This window comes from Lagenorhynchus albirostris, chromosome 2 (genome assembly GCF_949774975.1).
Source record: "Lagenorhynchus albirostris chromosome 2, mLagAlb1.1, whole genome shotgun sequence".
Lineage (NCBI taxonomy): Eukaryota > Metazoa > Chordata > Mammalia > Artiodactyla > Delphinidae > Lagenorhynchus > Lagenorhynchus albirostris.
In genome coordinates, this window is record NC_083096.1 from 59,023,816 (window position 1) to 59,046,328 (window position 22,513).

General features: G+C 40.7%; 1 protein-coding gene across 7 annotated transcripts in view; it reads left to right on the forward strand.

Annotated features, from left to right (window-relative positions):
- Positions 1 to 5,842: 5,842 nt before the first annotated feature.
- SCYL3 (SCY1 like pseudokinase 3) overlaps positions 5,843 to 22,513 on the forward strand; it is a 39,752-nt gene continuing 23,081 nt past the window's right edge. For 2 of the 7 annotated variants that reach the window (XM_060133542.1, XM_060133506.1), the window contains exons 1-3: positions 5,847 to 6,275; positions 11,430 to 11,647; positions 20,539 to 20,724. In XM_060133542.1, the coding sequence (XP_059989525.1) occupies positions 11,483 to 11,647; positions 20,539 to 20,724 (351 nt within the window). In that variant the 5' untranslated portion in view covers positions 5,847 to 6,275; positions 11,430 to 11,482. Of the gene's footprint in view, positions 6,276 to 11,429; positions 11,648 to 20,538; positions 20,725 to 22,513 lie in introns of all 7 variants that reach the window. The other 5 variants (XM_060133531.1, XM_060133497.1, XM_060133549.1 and 2 more) reach the window with 5 other exon arrangements.

Here is a 22,513-nt window from a genome sequence, read left to right on the forward strand (position 1 = left end):
ACAAAAGTAATCTATGCTCACTATATCACAAAAAACACAAAACATGCAGATATATCATGAAAAAAAGTAATTCCATCTCCCTACCCCACACAGTGACTATCAAAACAGACTAGTATCTATCTTTCCACACTTCTATTCACCATTCATCAATAAATGCTTGTTGACAACCTACAATGAAGGTTAGATCAATGAACAAAACAAAGATTATTTCCCTTGTGGAACTTATATTACAGCAGAGGAGAAAAAAGCCATTTAAATATAATTGTTTAAAAAGATAGAATGGGGTCTCTCAGGTAAATATTAGTCACACGTTCAGGCTTTGAAGCCCTAAGGCCATGGAAAGGCAAAGGTTCAAGAATGAAAGGAATGAGAACTCTGATGAAAAAAGCCAGGCCCCCTGTGGTCTGGACCAGTCACAGAAGAGCAATAACAGGATGTAATAGTGTTTGAATGTTTGACATGTGGTAGCCCTTTACATGCTTTACCTAATCTAACCCTCACAAACACAAGTAGGTACTACTTTAATCCTTATTTTGCAGCTGAGAACATGGAGGTTGAGTAAAATGAATTTGCCCAAGAATACTCCAGACAGTGAGCAGCAAAAGTGGGCTCAAACCAAGATCTGCTAACATTGGAACCTGCCATATTGGAAGAAAGTATGCAATGAGGTTGAAAATAGTCTTAGTGAGAGCAAAACAGGGAACTAGCTAGACGGTCAGAAAGTGGTGCTGTGATTTTGAAAATGATGCACAGTTGAGACTTTAGGGTATGACCTGAGAAAGACACATCTCTGAAGGGTGGCCACAGATGGTCGTGCATACTAGATTCTAGTGTCTGGTCCTCAGCTTTGCTGGATTGGAATTGAGAGTTTGGACACCAGCTATGATCAAGTTCTAGGAGAAAAAAAATAATAAACTCAAAAAAGACTGATGCATATAAAAGCAAGAAGCAAGGGACTTCCCTGGTGGCGCAGTGGTTAAGAATCCACCTTCCAAAGCAGGGGACACAAGTTCAGTCCCTGGTCCTGGAAGATCCCATATGCTGCAGAGAAACTAAGCCCATGCACCACAACTACTGAGCCTGCTCTCTAGAGTCCACCACAACTACTGAGCCTGTGTGCCACAACTACTGAAGCCTGAGTGCCTAGAGCCCGAGCTCCACAACGAGAAGCCACTGCAATGAGAAGCCTGTGCACCTCAATGAAGAGTAGCCCCCGCTCATGGCAACTAGAGAAAGTCCGCGTGCAACAGTGAAGACCCAACACAGCAAAAAATAAATTAATTTAAAAAAGCAAGAAGTAATTTATTAATTTACAAAGAGAAGTAGAACCAGAAAGTATGAATACCTAGTTAGCATGCACTCATGAGAGTGGCTCATATAGGCTCATGAGAGCCGACTGTTAAATGTTCAGAAAATTTGGAAGCCAGTTGTTAAACATAGCCCTTGTTAAAAATTAAATTACATAAACTCATCATTAAATAGATTATATTTTTAAAGGTAAGAAAGACTAAGAACTCATCACTTAAAACTTATTTTACTATATTATATTATTATCTATGCTCAGAGGTTATTTACATCTTTTATAGCTCTATGATGGAAATACTATATAATGTTGGAGCACATTTCTTCCCAACTCTGCATTCAGTTATGTCATATTGGTACTGTGAAGTTGCCCACGGTGGGAATATTTACACTATAGAAATCAGCAAATGCTACAAATCAGGGCTTTGTTTAATGTTTTGTTGATTGTCTAGAGTTAATAAAGTGACGAAGAATGTTAATAACAATACAAATTAAACTTAAAAGTCTTTCTTGACCTACATTAGAAATTGAGGAAATATTCTTCTAGTATTCAAAAATATTACTGGTTTCAGCATAGAAGATAATTCACAACCAATATATGTCTTTCTTGTTTCATTTTCATCTTAACTGTTAATATAAATGAAAATAGTAACCACCTTTCACATCAAAACTACACTCGTTCACCAGTTGCAACCATAGGTTGATCATGAACACAAGAGTATAGCAAAAATCAATGAAATCATACTGTGAGAATCAACTGGTTATATGGAATCTACAGTAAAGAATATTATATATGGACAAAGAATCTTACACAGAGAGGCAGTAGTCTCTAAATTCATTTGTTCAGATACTGTGTTGTGTTATAGTTGTTTTTCTCTGTGTTGAGTATAGCTGAATCATACAGTATATCAGGATATTTACAACTTGATGAGACCATGATGCCCCAATTTTTATCTCCTGTCTAGGCCTCTGCAGTGATTCTTCAAACCTTTATAGCCATCAGCCGACTTGATAGCTCCACTTGGATGTTTAACAGGTTCTGCAAACTTGTTATTGTTTCACCATGCATCTAATTGCTAGAGCCAAACCCAAGGCAGCAACCTTGATCCCTTACTTCACTTCCTCTTACCAGCTAATACCATTCATTCTATGTCTTAGTGGGCTTGCACTGCCCAAACAAAATACCATAGACTCAGGGGCTTAAACACCAGACATTTGTATCTTCACAGTTCTAGTGAGAGCTCTCTTCTGGCTTGCAGATGACTGCCTTCTCACCCTGTCCTCATGTGGCAGAGATAGAGAGAGAGCACGCTCTCCAGTGTCTCTTCTTATAAAGGCACTAATCCCATTATGAGGATAACACCCTCATAACCTCACCTAACCCTAACTATTTACCAAAGGCCCATCCTAAAATGGGGTTAGGGCTTCAATACATGAATTAGGGTTTAGGACCTCAATATCTAGATTTGGTGATGGTAGTTGCAGGGTGGAGTTGGGGGTACACAGTTCAGTCCATAGCCCTCTATTCCAAAATATATTTCTGACTACTTAAGTCCATCTCTATTCCTTGTCCTGTAGCCCAAGTCACTATTATTCCCCACATAGACTATTGCTAAAGTCTCCTAACCTGTCTCCTTGCTGCCCTTCTCTCTTCTTATGATCCATTCTCCATATAATGGCCAGTGTGAGTTTTTAAAACTGTAGACTAGATTGTTACTCTCTTGCTTAGAATCCTCAGTGGTTTCCAAAAACGCTTTCCCATGACCCTCAAGCCCCAGCCTGTCTTAGTGGCCTCTTCGTGAACACTCTCCCCTTTACTTACTACACTCCAGCCACACTGGCCCTCTTCCTGTTCCTTAAACACATCAAGCTAGTTCCTGCCTTGGGATGTTTTCCGTTGCTGTCTCTGTGCCATAGATCTTCACATAATTATCATTCAGTGTTAGATCAAACATCACCTTTTCAAAGAGGCCATCTTTGGAGATCCGTCTAAAATAACTCCCTTTCCTCTCCTGTCTTACCCCTTACCCTATTACTCTCTATCACATTGGGGTGGCAGTACTGCATAATGGTTAAGAAAATGAAATCTGTAGGCAAACTACTCTATGCCATTACCAGCTGTGTGACTTTGGTCAGCTTACCTAACCTTTCTGTGCATATGTTTTCTCATGGGTAAAGTGGGATTTATGTACAGCTTAAATGAATTAACGCACAGTAAATACTCAACACGTGTTAGCTGCTATTATTACCTTGTTTTATTTTTTTCATGGAATTTACCATCATCTGAATTTATCTTTATTCGTTTATATATCGTCTATCTCTCCCCTTATGGCCGCCCCCACCCGCCACCGCCCCTCCAAGACGTGAGGTCTGTGAGGGCAGGAAATTTATCTTGTTTTGTTTGCTGTGATATTTCCCCAGTCTGTAGAGCAGAGGCTGGCATATAGTGAGCACTTCTAAAGTATATACAATTGTCAGAAAAGCCTCAGAGTAACCAGAGAAGTGTAGAGTCATTTAGCTCATACTCAGCTTCACACACAGTAGATTGAAACTTATTTGCTGGTGGTGGCACAGGGCACTTCAAAAAACGAAAGTAACATTCCTAGCACTAAGCTACTAGCACCTCTTCAATCACTTAAAAAGAAAAGTTTTATTTGGGCCCCTCAAAGAACCCACTTTTCTGCAATGACTGTTATCTTTTTCCTCCTTCTTTTCTTAGTGGTCAGCACTGGGCATGGCTCAGAAAAGGTGTGTCAAATATCCGTGGAATAAACATAGTCTGTAACATAAGGTTGTAAGTTCTATAACATTTGCATAGTGTTTACAGTTTACAAAGCAGGCCAATATTCCTTACAACATGGGTATCATGATGTCTGTGATTGACTTTAAATTTCTTCAGGACAGTGTAATATTCTGTGTGGGTCATTTGGTTGAAGCTATGCCCTAGAAGTTGCTGGCATTCTAGTATTAGGAATCCACACTCCAGGAGTAGTTAGCTAGCATCATACCAGAAAGGTCACATTCCAGAGATGGAGCTACAAATATTTTAGTCACCTTGATCTCTGATGACACCAGATGTTTTGCTAATTATCAGAGTGAGTGCCAGAAATGGCTTTTGATTGGCAACAATAACAGCTTATTAATTATCATGATGAATACTAGAGATGAGCTCTCAAAAGAATGCTCTCCACTCCTGAATAAACAGGGTGAGCACTAAAAATTCGAGTCCTCAGACTTTGGAGATGCCACCTGAGGCTTCATCGCTATTGGTCCTGGCTCTGCCACGGGTCTGGAAGATTTCTGGTTGCCAGATGCTGGCAGTAACTATAATGATAACAGAATCCTGCCTCTGCAGCCCTGTACTTCTGTTTCTCAACTTTCTAGTGCAAGGTGGTGGTCAAACCATTTACAACTGCACCCTCCAATACTGTAATCTTTATCTACATGTGAATTTTGAGCATTGACATATGGTCAGTTTAAATTGTAAAACATACATATCAGATTTTGAAGACAGTACAAAAAATGTAAAATATTTCATTAATTATTTTTTATTTTGGGTACGTGTTTAAATGACAACCTTGTGGCTATGTGTTAAAATATAATACTAAAATTGACCCCACCTCATTCTTTTTACTGTTTTTTTTTGTTGTTGTTGTTGTCGTTTTTGTTTTTTTGGCTGTGCCAGGTGGCATGCAGGATCTTAGTTCCCCCACCAGGGATGGAAGCCATGCCCCCTTGCAGTGTGAGCTCAGAGCCTTAACCACGGGACCACCAGGGAAGCCCCTCTTTTCACTGTTTTAAATATGGCTACCAGAAAATTTAAAATTACATATGTGGCTCAAATTCTATTTCTATAGGACAGTGCTGACCTAGGACGGAGAGCTCGACTTTCAACAAGCTAATAGGACAGATTAAATACTATTTGTGCCTGCTTTCTAATAAATATTCATTTCTGAATAAGGGACAAAATTGGGTTTGATATTTGCTTTCACTTAATCTAGTGAAGAAATTGTGGGATCCTTATCCGTACTGTAACAGACCAGAAAGAATTTAAAACTTTTAGGTGATCAAATGATTTAGGTCAGCTGTGAACTGTGAGGTTGTAAAAGCATTAAATAGTAGCGATGACTACTACTAGGCTCACATACAAGATAACAGAGAAAATATACTGGGTTTGAGCCACGTAGTTTTAAAATTATCACGTATATTCATTCTATTCGCACAACACCCTATTAAGTAGAAACCATCAATATTAATAATAAGAACTATTAATATTAATAGTCCCAATTTGACTCTCCGCTGGTTTAAGCATAACTTCAGAATTCCCATTTGAAAGGGCTTCAGCTGTAATCACTTCTACCTCTGCCAGCTTCAGTAGCGGATCCGTACGACTTCCGCCCACGCAGCGCAGCCAATCAGGGTTGCGGGGTGAGCGACGTCACTCTCCCAAAAGTCCTCGCCAATTCCCAGAGTACTCCTATTCTCCGTCCTGCCCCTTTTCTATTTGTCAGAGGCGACCGGCGGCCATTTTAGGTTCGGGCGGAAATCCAGTTAAGACCGTGTGGTTAAAAGCCTGAAAATTAAAATCAAGGCAAACTTGCACGTTCAACTCAGCGCCCAAGAAAAGAGACATCTTCACTGACCAACTAGGCGGCTGGGGACAGAGAGTGAACCGCTGGGCCGGCACCGCCGCCCATACTCAAGATGGCACCGGCCTGAGAATCACCGGCGAGGCCGCCCCATCTCGGTTCCGGGTTCTTTCGCCCCCGTGGTGGCGTTGTAGGGCTGAAGGCTGGCATCCTGTCCGGCTTCCGGACCCGTCTCTATGGTGCCGGAGAGACCGGACCTCAGGAGATTGTGGGGGTAGTGGCCAGAGTATCACGGGGGAGGCGAGGGTGGTTGGTGTCAACAGGGGGCGAAGAGGGGACCGAAGCTAAGATCCTCGGCTGCCCCCCCTCGCCGCCCTCCCACAGGTAACAGGGAGCCCTGCGCTGCGTCCTCCGTCCGTGCGGGCCTGGGCCGCTGGGGAGGGGGCCGGGCCGGGAGCGAGGCGCGGGGGTGAGGGGTAGGGAACGCGCGCCCCGCTCGCGGGTCCGCGCTTGGGGCCCGCTCGTGGGCGACCTCGGTGTGGTGTCGCTGCCGGTTGAGCTCTGCTCCCCACCTCAGTGTAGTCTCCCCCTGCTTTTTGCGGGGCGCCCTGCTAACCTGGGCTTCGCGGGCGACCCCCGCCCGGGGCGGCGCTGGCGGCCGGAGCTGTCGAAGGAAGCCGCGGAGCCTGGCCTCGCGGGCAGGTGTGGAAGGTGAGGGGCCAGCTAACCGGGAGCGCCGCCACCGCCCCTCTGAGACCCCGGGGAGTCGCGGTCAGACCCCGCTGGCCCCCAACCCCCGCGCCCGGGCCGTCCTCCTCGCCGCGGGGAGGGCTAGTGTGCGCGGCGGGGCCGAGTCGCGGGGAGCCTGGGGTTGCGCCCGCGCTGGGTTGCTGCCTTCATTCTCGATCCGAGACCAGTGCCAGGCCCCCAGAGGCCCAGCTGGTTCCTGTCTTTGGGTAGTGTTTTTTGTTTAAAATGAAGATGAAACAGTTTTGGGAAAATCGTATGTAGGAAACCGTGTGAATACTCAGAGTTGGGTCCTGAATTTTGGAATCCCTGTGTGCATACCCACATAACATCCCATGTCTTAGCAGAAATCATACGTAGTTCTTTCGGTACGCAAAGGCTTCATAATGTATCGCCGGACTGAGTTCAATATAGGGAATATATACGTGAAACAGATCAAAGCAAAGGGCCCGAAGTCATGTTATCACTAGATAACGAAATACCAATCAATACCGGGTGTCCTTTGAACTCACAGTGCAAGCCCTTATCGTTGAAACTTCCAAGCTGAGGGAGCTAGGATAACGATCATCTCAGTTACTTGCTGTGAAAAGAACAGAGGTAGAGAGAGTTCCCCAGAGGACACTGATTTCTTAGTTTAGTGTATGAGTTGCCCAGTGACCTAGACAAGAGCTTTTAATCCCACAGGTGGCCCAGAAACTTGATGTGCTGCCCAAGGAAGCAAAAGGGTGGAGGAAGATAGGTGAACAACATTTTAAAGAGAAGATCATGATGCGTATTCAAGTCAGAAACTGTGTACCCCACATTTTATTATAGAGAGTGGAGATGGTAAATTCTGCAAAATACCCATGCTAATATTAAAATATCCTTTTCTGCCTTTTTAATTTCAAAGTTAAACGATTTGGTGTTTTCCCCTTTACTCCTTAAAACAAAAAAGATAGTATTTTGGAAGTCCAGGTGTTATTGTTTATCAGTATTGCATTTCAGTAAGGCCATTTAGCTGAATTATCATTTTTAAAGCGCTGTTGATAGCAACCGTTTTTGTGCCTCTTAGGGTACAGTTTTGTGAAGTTAAGAATTACTGCTTTAAGACCATCAGATTGCAGTCAACAGCACATCTTTTTTTTTTTTTTTTTTTGCGGTACGCGGGCCTCTCACTGTTGTGGCCTCTTCCGTTGCGGAGCACAGGCTCCGGATGCGCAGGCTCAGCGGCTATGGCTCACGGGCCTAGCCGCTCCGCGGCATGTGGGATCTTCCCGGACCGGGGCACAAACCTGTATCCCCTGCATCGGCCGGCGGACTCTTAACCACTGCGCCACCAGGGAAGCCCAACAGCACATCTTTTTATTTACCCCCTAATGAAGTTTTCACTGGACATAGGCTATAACCCAGGTACTCTGTAAGCATTGCAGGATGGTATCAGTAGACTTCTGTCAACATTAATCATGCTTTCAAACCAATAAAATGTCAGCCTTTTGAGTTCTCACAAGGAAGGGGTTCATTCATTTAAATTTTTAAGTGGCATTTCTTGGGGTCTTACACCCAAATACATACTGCTAAGAAAAACTGCCAGTTTTAACCTCTTCCTAAATTTTTTATAACCCTAAATTGTTAATGATCTTATAGTGGAATTCAGAATATTAAATGAAAGGTTAATAGGTGTTGTAAGGCCCAGTATTCCCACAAGAAGGTATTTTGCTATTTAGAAATGACTAAGTTCATTGATTGTCCATTGCTGTACCTCTGCTGACTGCCATTCATTCAGCCAGAGCGTGTCCCTGACTCTTGGGACCATTTTATCTCCTTTGGAGAGTAATATTAAAGCTAAGTGAATGGCATGATTTTCTGCCAAGAAGATTATTTTCTTGCAGCAATTCCTTATGTGTGGATTTTGGAAAGCTGTATTTTGTGGCTAAGAGAGAGAAGGAAGTTAGACTAGCTTCAGATATACACTTTTCGAAGTAGCATTTCTCTAGTGCCTTCCTTTAGTCTGACTGGTTTTTCAGACAAGAGGAGTTAAAAAGAACTCCTGCTTATGAAATGGCAGTTGGTTTCGAAGAACATGGACCCATTCAGGCTACCTCAGGTGTGCCTCAGGCTACGCATGATTGTAAGGGTGGCAGTGAGGCAGTGGATTTGAAGCTGGGCTTCTTGTAGCCTCGAGTTGGAGTAGTAATGTGACTCTCTAAATCTAAGTTACTCTCCCAGTGTTTGCTTTTCCTTCTCCTGCTGCCAGCTGGCTTCCTCTGTACTTGCCAGGTTTCTGCTTTTACATGGCTTTGGCTTGCCATAGCCCTGACTCTACCTTATGGCATCCTTTTACCTTCAGCTGTGCTGCTAACAGACAAAAATATCTCACATTCATTCAGATTCCTGGGGCAGACAGTGATTGTCCAGCTTAGCTCTTCATCCAGGTCATGGGTCCTAGAGATGGCTAACGTGTGATTTGACTGCCCTTTGGCCCAGGGTAGGCACCTGACCCATAAAGTGTGCCCAAGAAGAAGGCAGGTGCTAAACATGACCCTCCCGACTGGGGTGGGAGTGGGAGGTTGCTGCAGGTACCACACCATCTCCAGAATAGGGGAATTAACGGTAATTGCTTTTCTCCAAGAGCCTACATAAATGCTAATTTTATTTGTAGTCCCAGTAGAAAGGTGAGTGTTACATACACAGGTGACCCTTGAACAACATGGGTTTGAACGGCACATGTCCATTTATACGCAGATTTTTTTCAATAAATATGCACTGCAGTACTTCATGATCTGCAGTTAGTTGAATCCCCTGCGTTGTTTGAATCCACAGATGTGGAACTGCAGGTGTGGAGGATCAACTGTAAAGTTATACTCACATTTTTGACTGAGAGGGTGTTGGTGCCTTTAACCCCTGCGTTTTTTAAGGGTCAACTGTAGTTGAGATACTTTTTAATACTGTTTTTCGTTTGTTTGTTTGGTTTTTTTTTTTACTTTATCATTCTTAAGAAAGAGAAATTGCTTGGCAGGTAGGAAATCAGTGAATTTGTTACAAATCCAGCTTAGTTCTTATCCTCAGAAACATTCTTGGGTTTAAAAAAAAAACCCATCAATTTTAGGTAGCTTTAGCCCTTATATGTGTTGTGTTCCTTATTCAGTGACGTATGTGGGTCTGTAGGCCCTTGAAATTCTCTGTTTGGGGTATCTGTTTTGAGCAGCATTATATACTCTGATAACCTAGTAAGCATTGTATGGAACTTCACCAAAGTGGAAAAAAAATCCAAATAGAAGGTCAGTATATAATGATTCTTAGGTTTATATTTACCCAAAGGATACAGATTTTAAACTGAATTTTTTTAAAGATCCACATAGAATTTGGCGCTGTTTTTTAGAACTAGCAACTTGTTTCCCACACTGCCAGAGTTAGTAAGAACTCTTTTTATCTTTTATTTTTTAAATAATGGTAAAGCCAGAACTGAAAACTGACTGCCACAAACTTTTCAGACATGTGTTGTTTAGACTATACAGGTTTAAAAACATTTGAGCCAATGTTGGAAAATAGGAAATTTCCACATAACTATTCAGGCTCATGGCTCTTTATGGTAAATGGTGTGACCTGCCAACTCTGAAATGGCAGTCCTGGTTGGAACCTTGTGATGGTGGCTCCCGTCAGAGTGCAAGCCCAGTCAGTAGGTGCCTGTGTGCACAGTAGGCCTTTTGCTATTCCACCAATACTGCTGCATTGCTGTGCATTGTCTTTTGTAACCATGTGAGTTTGTATCCCTGTTGTAAAGAAAGATATGCTCTTTTATGGAAGATTTGGGAGGTGCAGGCAAATGTATGTCTATGTTTGTATATATATGTGAATCATCCATGATCTGATGCCCACAACAAACCTCTGTTCATACTTTACATATTTTTTTCTTGTGTGTGTGTATGCATGTGTATGTATATATATAGATAGCTATAGCTATAGATCACTCATCACTATAATCATAATCCAAATACTGAATATATCCATTCTCCCAAAGTTTCCTTATACCCCTTTGTAATCCTTTCCTCTCCTGTGGCCCCTCTAACTACCCTCACCCCAGGCAACCACTGATCTGTTTTCTGTCATTATATAGTAGTTTGCATTTTCTGGAATCTCATGTACATGTGGGTTGTCTTTTTAACATTTGAGATTATACAATCTTGCATTTTCCCCTTTTTAGCCTAACTCTGAAGACAGTTACGGGATTGTACTTTTTCTGATGTTTATTGTCATTTGCGTTCAGTGAGTAGTCTGTTTCCTTTCCCATTAATCCACAGGTGTTTTAGTGTTTTCTTGGTTTATATACACTCTCCATTTGTTAACATGTTTTTCATCATTTTAGAAATATTCTCCAGTTCGTATTGTTTTCCTTAGAATTGTAGGTTATTTTAGACATGCAGAAGTTCATCATCTTTGAGTGATCGAGTTTTGTGACGCTTTCCTCTGCGAGGCAGGACATGAGTGGTTTTAGGGAGCAGGAGAGCTCTTACTCTGTATTCGATCGCGTTTCCACTGCGACGGTTCTGTGCGTGCGCAGTAGGGGGTTGGGAGCAGCAGCAACGGCGCGTGTCTGTTTGGTTAAGTGTATTTTCTCTAGAGCTGAAAGTTGTTAATTGACAAGCATTGCAGGTAATTTGCTGAACATTTACTATTTCTGTTGTCAAACAGCCTACTTTATGAGGGTTGTAGGAACTAGTAGGTTTGAGTGCCTGGGTCTGGGTACTCGGCTATCTCTGGCTCATGTATCAGATAGAGACTCAATGTTAGGAAATGTTTTCTGTTTTCTTTCAGGTTTGCTTGGCTTTGAGGAGAAGCTGCAGCACCCCTGCCTCACAGCCTAAGGGATGGGCTCAGAGAACAGCGCTTTGAAGAGCTATGCCCTGAAGGAACCACCGTTCACCTTACCCTCTGGACTTGCTGTTTACCCCGCTGTATTGCAGGATGGCAAATTCGCTTCGGTTTTTGTGTATAAGAGAGAAAACGAAGACAAGGTTAATAAAGCTGCCAAGGTATTGTAATAGGTGACTACCTAATAGTTAGTACTTTTTACTGTCATCTTGTTTTCTATTAAAATATGAAATTAATAAACTTCAAAGGGGGTAGGTCATAAGGAATAGTATTTTTATTCATGTCCTTTCAAAATATAGTTGCTTTTACTTCACGGAATGTCTCCAACTTGCACAACAAGGTCAAGTACCATAGGTAAGCCAAAAGCTTTATGCAACTCAGCGTGATAGCTCTTATCATCCTATTTTTGAGTGAGAAAGTTTGGGAGGTGATTTTACATGGCTCATAGAAGATAAAGGGACTTAATCTAGCTTAGGAAAAATGCTGTTAAGTATGGGCAACTTATTAATTGGTGTATTGAGGATGGACCTGGAAATGAAATATTTTAGGAACTGTAGCTACTGTTTTTTTCTTTTCCTGAGGCATTTTGATGCTCCCAGAAAGAATGTGAAACTGGAATGTGGGACTGGATGCCCCGGAAAGAATGTGACCTTGGCTCTAGTTCTTGCTGAGGGAGCTTAGAGCGTTAACTTCTGGTGGCTTCAGTTTCCTCCTGCCTCACACCTCCTAAGTGCTCCTCCGGGTAAAGGGTGCCAGTGCCATGCTGGCTGACCTGCTGTCAGGGGACCCTGGCCTCTTACTAGAAAAAGTGATTCCTCTTTGGAATATAATTCCAGAAAACAGCCCTAGGTGTCTTTTCAAATTTAGTGAAAACAAAGGTATTAGGTGATATTTCCTTGGATAGCTAGCTGCTTCTTTGGGTATTCAGGCATTCAGATTATCTTCAGGAAGGTTCTAAAAAGGCACGCATTAATTAACTCTTCTTTGTTTACTATGGCAGGCATACTTTTCAGATTGATTTGGTATCTTTATTTTGTTAGAGTTATGATCTGTACCTTGAGTCACTTTGTACTATCAACAAGAATGAAACATTGATATCTATTTCATAGGTCTGTTTAAATGGTTTGTACCTTTTTTTATGATTATAAAGGGCTATGTTATACTATGTAATATTAGTAATATAATTTTGGCATTTTATTTGTCACGCCGGTTCATTATTTGATGTCTCTGATCAGGCATGAAGTTAACGGTTGTAAGGTGGTTCCTGAGGAAAACGTTCCTCTCAGGATGCATTTTCCATTAATGGACTGTGGTAAAAAGTATAGCTGGCTGTTGTATTGCTAAGTAATTGTGCTTTTTGGTAAGACTACATGTTTGTCTCTTTTCCATCCCAACTAGGAATTGTTAATAATTTTTTTTGTGATTTTGCAAAAGATAAAATGCCTTGCCTCCCTGTTTTATTAACTGTATGTACAGTTAATATCTGACATACTTCCTGTTATTTGATAAGGTTGCACTTTTTTTAGTAATAATTTAGAGCGACTGTTACTAGTTAAGTACTAGCGATTTACAATTCTTAGGGTTTTTTTCATAAGACCATAAGATTTTTGAAAATTACATTAACCTTTATGGTGTATGTACCAAGAAAGTAGAACAACACAGGTCAGAAAGTTTCTACAGGAAAAAAACAAAGACCTGCGCTCAATGTTTGAGGACTTCCGTGCTGTAGGAATTGCAGAGCTTGAGAGGGAGGATTTTTACCCCCTTGGTATCTGCACACTCTTCTGAGCCATGACTGAGCCTTTTCAAGTAGTTCATACTTGTCTCCTATGTTCTTCAGGCCATTATGTGGCTTTGAATACCTGAGCCATGAATCTGAGAAATTTGAAATGGCAACAAAACGATAAGGAGTTTAGATGTAGGTTACAGTACTTGAGAAATGTATGGCATTGCGTCAGGTTTTAGGAACTTGATTTCTGAGATACCTGAAGTATTAAAACACCATAGGTAGCTTGCCTCACTTTCTCTAGAGTTCAGGCTCCTAGTTCTACCACTGATAGTTCTAATGACTGTTTCAAGTAGGTATAGCAGTGTTTTCCTTACCAAATATTGTTAGGTAGCGATTATACTCTTCCTCCACTGTTGTAAATAAAAACTAACAATCACAGCACACTGTTCAACCTCTGAAAAAGGACGAAATGCAAGTATAACCTTTGGCCACAAAACAACATCAGAAATACTTCAAGTCCATCATATCTTCTCATCTTATCTTGAATTCATTAGCTATAATAGTATATAACTTTCTCACTGGTGATTATGACTCATTTCTAACCAATAGCCTATAAGGAATGATAAATCCTGAGTCAGAACTTGGTTACTGTGGTTTGCTATAATATAATCTAAGTGCTTAGTTAGGGCTTCATGGTGAGTACAGGCTCAAAGAATGATTCCTGAGTGTCTTTATACCAAGCAGCCACATCGCAGTAGGTATATAGATGCCATGTCAGTGCTCTGTTTAGTGCCTTAGGAGACATTATGCTCTTCTCCATGATGGGTTCAGGCTGCTTTGTGGAAAGGTTGGTCAACATATTTGAGAACCACATTGTGTGGGCACGAGAAAGAAATAGAAGGGATGAATGCTGTGCTTGCATTCTGTTTGGAAAATGCTTTACTGCTTTTCCTTAAGTTGACATTTTCTTTCTGTTCCTCTCCCTCTCCAGTCCTGTTCTATGCTATTTACAACCCTCATTCCAGTAAATCAACTTCCCTACATCGTCAGCTTTTAAAAAAATGATTTCCTTCCCCTCATGATCAAAATCTGGTTCTCTTACAAGGCTTCTAAGCGTCAGCTGCTCAGAAGAACTTGGGAAGTATTCCCCCCCTCCCTCAGGTATGATAGGGTCACCAGGTGGAACTGGCCCTTTGCCAGCTCCCACCACAGTTTTCAGACTTCACAGTCTCATCCTTTCTTTAAATATCTGTCAGAGCCTCTTGTCTGAACTCCAGATCTATATTTCCACCTGCCTATTGAATATCTCCACCTGGGTATTCCAGCAGCACCCAAATGCAGGCTTTCCAACATAGAAATCTTTTTTTTTTAACTTTTTATTTTATATCTAAGTATAGCCGATTAACAATGTTGCAATAATTTCAGGTGCACAGCAAAGGGACTCAGCCATACATATCCATGTATCCATTCTTCCCCAAACTCCCCTCCCATCCAGGCTGCCACATAACATTGAGCAGAGTTCCCTGTGCTATACAGTAGGTCCTTGTTGGTTATTTATTTTAAATATAGCACTGTGTACATGTCATCCCAAACTCCCTAACTATCCCTTCCCCCCCCAGTAATCATAAGTTCTCTTAAGTCTGTGAGTCTGTTTCTGTTTTGTAAATAAGTTCATTTGTATCATTTCTTTTCCAAGTCCGCATATAAGGGATATCATACTATATTTCTCTTTCTCCATGTGACTTCACTCAGTATGACAATTTCTAGGTCCATCCATGTTGCTGCAAATGGCATTATTTCATTCTTTTTAATGGCTGAGTAATATTCCATTGTATATATGTACCACATCTTCTTTATCCATTCCTCTGTCGATGGACATTTAGGTTGCTTCCATGTCTTGGCTGTTGTAAACAGTGCTGCAATGAACATTGGGGTGCATGTATCCTTTCGGACCATGTTTTTCTCCAGATACATGTCCAAGAGTGGGATTGCAGGGTCATATGGTAGCTCTGTGTTTAGTTTTTTAAGGAACAACGTAGAATTCTTTATTCCTTTCCCTTTCTGCATTTTATTCCTAGTTTATGATCTAACCTACAGGCAGTGGGCATTTAAAGACAGAGCATACTTACCATCTTTATCTCAGATTTGCATCTTAGGGGTACAAGGAAGAATATTTCTCCCTGAAGATTCTTGGCCTCTAGTATAGGCATCTTGTTATTTTGTCATTACTTCTTTAACAGAGTAAAATTAAGGCTTTCTCCCTGTCTTAAAACTTGCAAGTGAATTTGAGCTATAGTTAAGAACTACTACTTTGTGTTGATTTCAAAGTGAAGTAGCAAATTAGAGGTAGAATGGCGATGAAAAGTTAAGCCCCTAAGGCTTGAATTAATTCTCTGGGTAGCTGAGTCATAACTGATTCCTGCAAAGTAGGGATAGTTCGTATTCAAAACTAGAGTCACACACTTAACATCTCTGTGTGGGCATAGATAAGTATACATATTGGCACATTATCTAGTACTACTCATATTTAATAATAAAGGTCCTTACTCAGAATCCTTTTTCAAAGACCAGCACCTAGTACAGTGAATGAGATGTGATAGGCATTCAGTAACTTTGGGACAAATGCTTTCAAGTCACTCTCATCTGACAACAGTCACCTTTCTTCACCGGAACAAGAGCGATTTATGTCTTTAATTGATGTTCATTGAGAAAATATCCTAGTTACACTTAGCAGATACCTCTTGTTGTTCCCTCTGTTCTTTGGAGCAGCAGAAGCTTGGATCTATTTGATTAGTAACTGCTAACCTTTCCTGTGAATCTATGCATAATTTTTTTATTTTTATTTTTTTGCGGTACGTGGGCCTCTCACTGTTGTGGCCTCTCCCGTTGCGGAACACAGGCTCTGGACGCGCAGGCTCAGCGGCCATGGCTCACGGGCCCAGCTGCTCCGCTGCATGTGGGATCTTCCCGGACCGGGACACGAACCCGTGTACCCTGCATTGGCAGACGGACTCTCAACCACTGTGCCACCAGGGAAGCCCTGTGCATAATTTTTGCATAACATTGTGTGTGCCAAAGGGGAGTGACAAGTAAGGTTTTTGCTAAGTTAAGAGCTTTGTTCAGAATCATGCAAGAGTTATCCTGTTCTTCATTCAACAAACAAGAAGTCACTTCGGATAAAGAATTTTGCTGGTCATGTAAGGTTAAAAGGATAAACAGAAGCAAAATGGAACATATTATTTATTAATCAGGTGAACATTTATTGACTGTGTATTTTCATGCCAGCACTGAACCAGGTAGCATTCCTTCTGACTTACTAGTATGCCCTGAGTATTAGAAGGAGAATAAAAGAAGATTTAAAACCAAAGAATAATTAGAGCCCTAGGACACAAAAGCTGAATGAAGACTTTTTCCTGAACAGGCGAAAATGAAGTATTTCATGTTTGGCTTGCAAATTATTTGAAATGTTTCTTATAATGAAAATATGAAAGAGGCTGCATAATTTTACTTAGAAACCACAGCTCCAAAGATACCTGTAGGAAGTTCTCTTCATTTAACACACACGCATTCAACCAACCTGCTAGCACAATTCTTGGCTTATCGGGACCTTTGCTGTATTTATATGGGTATGTATGGATTGTTTGAAGAGCTGATATACAAATTAATAGTTTATAATTGCTAGTTTAAAAAATTTTCTTAACTCTTTGTTGTTTATTAGAGTAAATCAGGGGAGGGTAACGCTTCCTTCTTAAGAATAAACAAAAAATCCTATCGGGGCTATCCCCAGAGTTGGCAGAATTTGAGATAAGAAAATAAATTGGGCAAATGAATCCACTCAGAAGATTCTCCTATGATCTTACCTGGGAGAAGTTTAATAGACAAGTGTGAGGTGACTGATATAAAACTTGCACCAGTGCTGGGTTATGGGCTCTTAAACTATCCCATGTTCTTCTGAGATGTTTTGGAACATTCCAAACTAAGTGCTTATTTGTGAAAATGAAACCTGATATTATATTGGGGGCTGTTCTCCAAGTGAAATTTTCCATCAGTCTCCTCCCAATTCGATGATTGGTTTACAAGGCTTCCCCAATGTCCAGTGGATTGTACAGGGTACAGCTCAGAGATTTAAAGTCATGTAATTTCTTTTAGAAAAACTGGGTGATTTGTAAAGAAAACCACCAATCCAGCATTTAAGTTTTGCTGTAAATACATGATAAGATTATTACCTGGGTTGGGAATTTTGGCTTATGGATCTCCTAAGTTACTCATGTCAAATTTTAGGGGATAAACAGCATGGGTGGAGATTGGAAAAATCGATCTGGTAAGTCTGTTATAAAACCAACCAGGGAAGGAAAGCAACTCAACAGAATTAACCTCGGGTTCAGACACAAAATTGTTTTATATTTGTCATCCATCTGTGTATACTCTTTGCTAAGAAAATAGGACAAAGGAAAACGGTGTGTGTTTTGCGGGAGAATACTCCATATTAGGAGGTTCTAAAGTGGGTTATCCATACCCTAGGGATTGTGCAGTATGATTCATTGCCATTTGGGGAAAATATATCAAGAATGTCTATTTAAGTTTACCTTTAATCTTTTATTTTGGTACTTTATCTTTTTTTCCATTTATTTATTTTTGGCTGCGTTGGATCTTCATTGCTGCGCGTGGGCTTTCTCTAGTTGCAGCGAGCAGGGGCTGCTCTTCGTTGGGGTGCGCGGGCTTCTCATTGCGGTGGCTTCTCTTTGTTGAGGAGCACAGGCTCTAGGTGTGCAGGCTTCAGTAGTTGTGGCATGAGGGCTCAGTAGTTGTGGCTCGCAGGCTCAGTAGTTGTGGTGCACGGGCTTATCTGTGGCACGTGGGATCTTCCCAGACCACGGCTTGAACCTGTGTCCCCTGCATTGGCAGGTGGATTCACAACCACTGCGCCACCAAGAAAGTCCTGGTACTTTCTATTTTGTGGGTGTTTTATAGTAGTATATGTATTTTATATATAAACGTATATATACAAAATATATATTACACATTCATATATATTATGTATAAGCTACAAATTTAACCTTTTTACTGGTGTGAAGTGTGTGAACAAAAACCTTTGATGATCACTTTTCTAGATGGTAAAAAGAAGTTTTAAAGATGGTTAAATATTTTAGTATTTTTTAGTATTCCATTTTAATTTATCTTGACTTGGGGTCTGTATTTCTTTATTTTTTTTAAATGGTTGCACTAAGGACTTCAGTATACATAATTAACTTTTAATAGTCTACTTTAGGTTAGTATTGTACCACAGTCAAATAAAATGTAGAAGCCTTGGAATCATATAGGTGTCTCCAGCCCCCAACCCTGCCGTTCTTTGGTTACATATATATCAACTGTATGTGCACACTAGCACACAGGCATACATATACATCACACACACTGAAAACCTCACCAGGCAGTGTTACAATATTTACTTTACGTAGGTGTCTATATTTTAAATAAGTAAAAAGTAGCCTTCAAATTTATCCTGAGGTTTATTATTTCTGATTTCTGATGCTCTTCCTTCAATCCTGAAGATCTAAGTTTCCCTTTGATATCATTTCCTCTTCAGCTTGAAGAACTTTAACATTTTTGTAGAGCAAATCTTGTAGCAACATCTTTTCTATTTTCCATGATCAAAAATGCCTTTATTTTGCCTTCTTTCCTAAAGGATATTTTTGCCAGATACAGAATTCAGGGTTGATCTTTTATTTTTTCTTTCATTGCTTTAAAGATAGTTCCCCTTTGTCTTTTGGACTCTGTTTTCTTATGAGAAATTAGTATCATTCAGTTCGTTATTTCTCTCCACCAGTGGTGTTTTTCTCTAGCTGCTTCCAACATTTTTTAATATATCTTTGATTTTCAGCAGTTTGATCATAATGTAGTTCTATTTATCCTATTTGGTGTTCATTGAAGTTTTTAAATCTGTAAACTTAAGTATTGGGCCAAATTTGGGAAGTTTTCAGCCATTATATTTTTTAGCCCCAATTCTCTCTTCTTTCTTTTTTGGAACTCCAATTATATGCATTCAATTTTTTGTTATTGTCACCCAGGTTTCTGAAGCTCTGATCTTTTTTTTTTTGTAATACTTTTTTCCTTTTCTTTAGATTGGTTAACATCTTCAGGTTTACTGACTCTTGCCTCTGTCATCATCATTCTGTTTTTCAGTCCATCCATTGAAGTTTTTATTTGTAATATTTTATTTTTAATTTCCAAAATTTCCATTTAGTTCTTTTATGTAACGTTCATATCTCTTCTGAGAACGTCTATCTTACCACTTATCTCATAACTCTTTCCTTTACCTCTAGGGGGAATTGTTAGAGTAGCTGCTTCAAATTCTTTCTGATAATTCTCTCTCTGGTTTATCTGTTGGTCAATCTTGGGTTTGATATTTGTTGGTTGTCTTTTCACATTTTCATGGTTCTTTGTCAGTTTAGTGACTTTGGATTGCATTCTGGGCATTTTGAATGTCCTGTTGCATAGACCTTGGTTCTGCTGTAGTCCTCTGGAGAATATTGATGTTTTTTGTTTGCAGGCAGTCAATCCCCTTGGGTTCAAGCTTCTTCTCCTTTTTTTTTAACTACTCTCCTTCCAGCCTTCCTGTGCATGGTAGTTCAAACCTTAGTTCATTTCTCAAAACTTTGCCATGCTAGTTTGGGTCTGTCCTATGAGTGTTTGGTTCAGGGGTTAGTCTGAGACCTGCGTAGGTATACAGATAACTAGGGCATCTCCTTTTCCCTCCCTTAGCTCTCTCTCCTCTGGGACAGCTTCCTCATACTCAGCCCTGCTTTGGTTCTCCTGGCCAGAAAGATGGCAAGGTTTCTCTCAGAGCTTTAGCCACGTTTGTTGCACTGCTCTGCACCTGGGGACTGCCTTCAGTGCACAGCTGTGAGAAGGGACATTCCCTGAACCAGGAAACTCCCCCCAATGTGTGACTCCCCTCCGTAATCTACGTGTTTTTGTTTACTTTTCAGAGTTCTTAGGTAGTTGTTTTTGGCACTTCGTTAGGAGTTTATAGCAATAATCATTGGAGATCTAGGCTCTTGGGGGGCTTACCCTCCCATAATGGAACTGGAATTCTCTGTAGAGTAATGTAAATGTTGGTAAAGTGACTACTGTCAGAACAAGTCACGTATTCTTCTCTGCCTTTTTTGAAACTTGGGGGGGGTAGGTGAGAGAGGTAAGGAGCTGGAAAAGACCTTGAATGTAAGTATACATTTTCTGACTTGACTACAATGTTAATGAAACTATAGTTAATCTTGTTTTGAGTCATTAACTTCACCAACTCTTCTGTTTATATTTTTAAAGCATTTGAAGACACTTCGTCACCCTTGCTTGCTAAGATTTTTATCTTGCACTGTGGAAGCAGATGGTATTCATCTTGTCACTGAGCGAGTGCAGCCTCTGGAAGTGGCTTTGGAAACATTGTCTTCTGCAGAGGTCTGTGCTGGGATCTATGATATATTGCTGGCTCTTATCTTCCTTCATGACAGAGTAAGTAACCTGGACACAGTCTGCCTCACAGGCTTTCATGTAGACCAGGGGTGGGGTGGTGGGAGGAGGCTGATGTATGGGGTAGTGCTGGTGAATTACGGTATCTGTAGAAATCAGAAGTTACTATTCTTATCAGAAGGCTTCCTGAGGGAAAACAGCATACAAGATGCTACAGACAGACAAGTGGTTTGTGGAACAGGCAACAAGTTCTTTGTCCCTGGGCAGTTATTTGTAGAACTTTATTTCAGTTTACTATAGTCTCTCTCTCGTTTTGGATAAGTCTTTATATAAAAATAGCTACAGCTGGTATTTGTTATTAAGATAAAAGTTTAGGGCTTCCCTGGTGGCGCAGTGGTTGAGAGTCCGCCTGCCAATGCAGGGGACACGGGTTCCTGCCCCAGTCCGGGAAGATCCCACATGCCGCGGAGCGGCTGGGCCCGTGAGCCATGGCCGCTGAGCCTGCGCGTCCGGAGCCTGTGCTCCGCAACAGGAGAGGCCACAACAGTGAGAGGCCTGCCTACCGCAAAAAAAAAAAAAAAAAAAAAAAAAAAAAGTTTAGTAACATCAGTGCTGCTGATGGACCAACCTTCCTATTTGTTTTCAGGAGTTTTGTTTTTTTTTTTTAGATTTTAAAGAAAGAAATTAGCATTTCTTAGAAAGAGGCAGAGTTTTACACACCCCTTTCCATTCAAGTAGGTGGTACCAAAGAGAGATAGCCCCTAACACTGTGGCAGTGTTTGCTATGAAGGGGATAGAGTATTTTGTTTACTTCTTGTCTATTTCTTAACAGTATTATTGAGCTACTATTTGTTAATGGAATTTACATTCTGAAGTATTAAGGCCTTTGGCAGCCCCCCTCCCCACCCGAGATTTAAAAACACCAGTTACAAGTTAGAAGCACTTGAATTTGACTCATCTTAATGTGTTTTTAAAACATTTTCTGTTATTGGGAGACAGAGTCTCCAAATATCACTTTGGATTTATCATCTCTTAAAGTATGTCTAAGATTCACATAAGTAGAATTATTAATGCCCCACTGTGGAGGAATATTTTCTTTGTTGGAGAAATGCATGAACGTGGTAAAAAGTTTGAATAGTATGAGAGTGCAGATAGGGAAAAACAAGTCCCTGCCTCATCCTTGAATCCAGCGCCCTACTTCTCTCCATCGACAACCATGATCAGTGTGTTAGTCCAGAGATATTTCTTGTGTGTATAAAGCAGACACCTCTGTGCTTATTCTCCTTTGCTTTTTCCCAAGCGGAAAAACACCTGCATACTATTTTAAGCTTTCCTTTAAAAAATATATAACTTGGAGTGTTTTATGTAAAAATGTGTACATATTTGATCTGGTGGGTAGAATATTTAAAATGCACTTATCTACTGGAATAATTTCTGGTTTGGAGAAAAACATACTTCAACCCTGTTCTCTTTTTCTTCTTCCCTCTCATTTATTTGTACTATTTTTTATAGTTTTAAATTTGGCTCTTTTGTGGTCTGTGGGATATTTCTGGTGGTCCTTATTCCATTTTCCTCTTCTTCAGGCAGAATTTTTTTAATGCCTACTGACAAGATTTCAGGTGAAGTGGATCTGGGTTCGTGATAGAATGTAGGTGAGAAAGAATTTAGAGGAGAAAATTAATACAGTAACCTGTGGGAGCAAAGATAAATTGTACCTTTAAAGGCATTTGAAGCATACAATGTAGGTTAAAAAGACTTGCAAATTTATGTTTAAGGACACTTGTATCTCCTGACTCCAATGGAGATGGGGTTGTGTAATATCTGTGCAGTG